At 32.6% G+C, this 1,480-nt stretch overlaps 1 protein-coding gene across 1 annotated transcript in view; it reads right to left on the bottom strand.

Moving 5' to 3' along the window:
* The window catches only part of col25a1 (collagen type XXV alpha 1 chain), a gene marked incomplete at its 3' end in the record, with an annotated part of 104,429 nt that overhangs the window by 6,248 nt on the left and 96,701 nt on the right, over positions 1 to 1,480 (bottom strand). The window contains 2 exon segments of the mRNA XM_014004395.1: positions 283 to 327; positions 967 to 1,011. Coding sequence (XP_013859849.1) covers positions 283 to 327; positions 967 to 1,011 — 90 coding nt within the window.

Here is a 1,480-nt window from a genome sequence, read left to right as displayed (position 1 = left end):
ATGTTAAAAGTACTATAAAGACTTATACAAATTTAAAGGGATTTAAAATGTTTGAAGTCACTTATTAGATTCCATTTTTTTCCAATGAGGGAAAAAAAGTAAAAAAAAGTCTAAATATCTCAAAAAGTCAAAGCTAGAATGTCTTGAAGCAGCTGAAAGTTTTGATATAAATTGTTGAAATAGAACAAAAATAATAATAAAACGTATTTTGAGTTTTTTCTGACTGATGTTGACCAGCTGCCCCCTGGTGGTCTTCATCTGTCACTTCCTGGAGYTGCTCACCTTTGGACCAACAGATCCCAAGTCTCCTTTATCTCCAGTCTCCCCCTGATGGAAAACAAATCAAACAAACAAATAAATAAAACAGAGCAAAAAAAATTAAAACATAAAAAAAAGTTTCTATAAACAATCTTATTTATAGAAAATGATAAAAATGAGCTGTGAAAATTCTGCAGATAAAAAAACATACAGGTTGATAATAAAGATGTTAAAATGTGTGTCTTTTTTATCGTCTGCTCTCATAAAAGGCAAGGATCATGTGTTTGTGTGTCTGTTAGCAAAATATCTCATGAACTATAAGACAGAATTTAACGAAAGCCTCAGGAAGTAATCAGTGGATGAACAGCTGATTAGGTTTTGAAGTTAAGGTGATTAAAATGATCATCCCAGTTAAAGGACTTTATCAAACACAAAAACAGACATTACTTAGTTATTTCTCTGGATATCGAGCTAAAATTCAGTGTGGTTGTAGCCGAGACTCGTCTAWAAAACATACTCCAACACAAAATCTTTGTTTAAAACTTCACAGCCTTTAATAATATAATTAACTCCAAACAGATTAGTTAAAATCATCTGAGGTTGCTGCAAAAACACATTTAGCAAGATTATTTTTATATTAGTGTTTGAACCAGTCAAACACTAACAACACTGCTGCTCACAAAATTAAAGAAAACATCTCTGGCTCACCTTTGACCCTTTGGAACCGGGCACACCAGCCTCTCCTTGTGAACCCTGACACCAGTAAAAACACACGTGGAGAAATATTGTGACGACGAGAAAGAAGAGAAAAGCACAACACTTCAGCTCCAAACATAATAACGTCTTTAAAACAAACTACTGATGGATTCATCATAAAACTCATGAAGCACAGAGGAAAGCTTCTGTTCCTGAGGGAGCGATAGTTGGATTCACAAAAAAAAAAAAAAAAAAAAAAGCTTTTAGTGTGAGACAGGAAACACAAAAAGTGTTTATTTGAAGTCTGACTGGGTTTCATTGTTCAGGTTTCTAACAGGAAGTAAAACAGATTTAAACAGGCAGCAGGCCGGCTTCAGACAGAAACAAGAAATGATCTATTGAAAAGCTGTTATTATTTAATGAATTCAACGGAATATTAAATGATCTAAATATATATGTTTAAAAATATTAAGTTAAATTTATTGGGAAAGTATGATGTAATGTTTAATCATGGGATTCCTTATGT

Source organism: Austrofundulus limnaeus, unplaced genomic scaffold (assembly GCF_001266775.1).
Source record: "Austrofundulus limnaeus strain Quisiro unplaced genomic scaffold, Austrofundulus_limnaeus-1.0 Scaffold23, whole genome shotgun sequence".
In the NCBI taxonomy this organism is placed as follows: domain Eukaryota; kingdom Metazoa; phylum Chordata; class Actinopteri; order Cyprinodontiformes; family Rivulidae; genus Austrofundulus; species Austrofundulus limnaeus.
The sequence above is the reverse complement of the archived record's forward strand: the minus strand, read 5'-3'. Positions and strand labels throughout refer to the sequence as shown.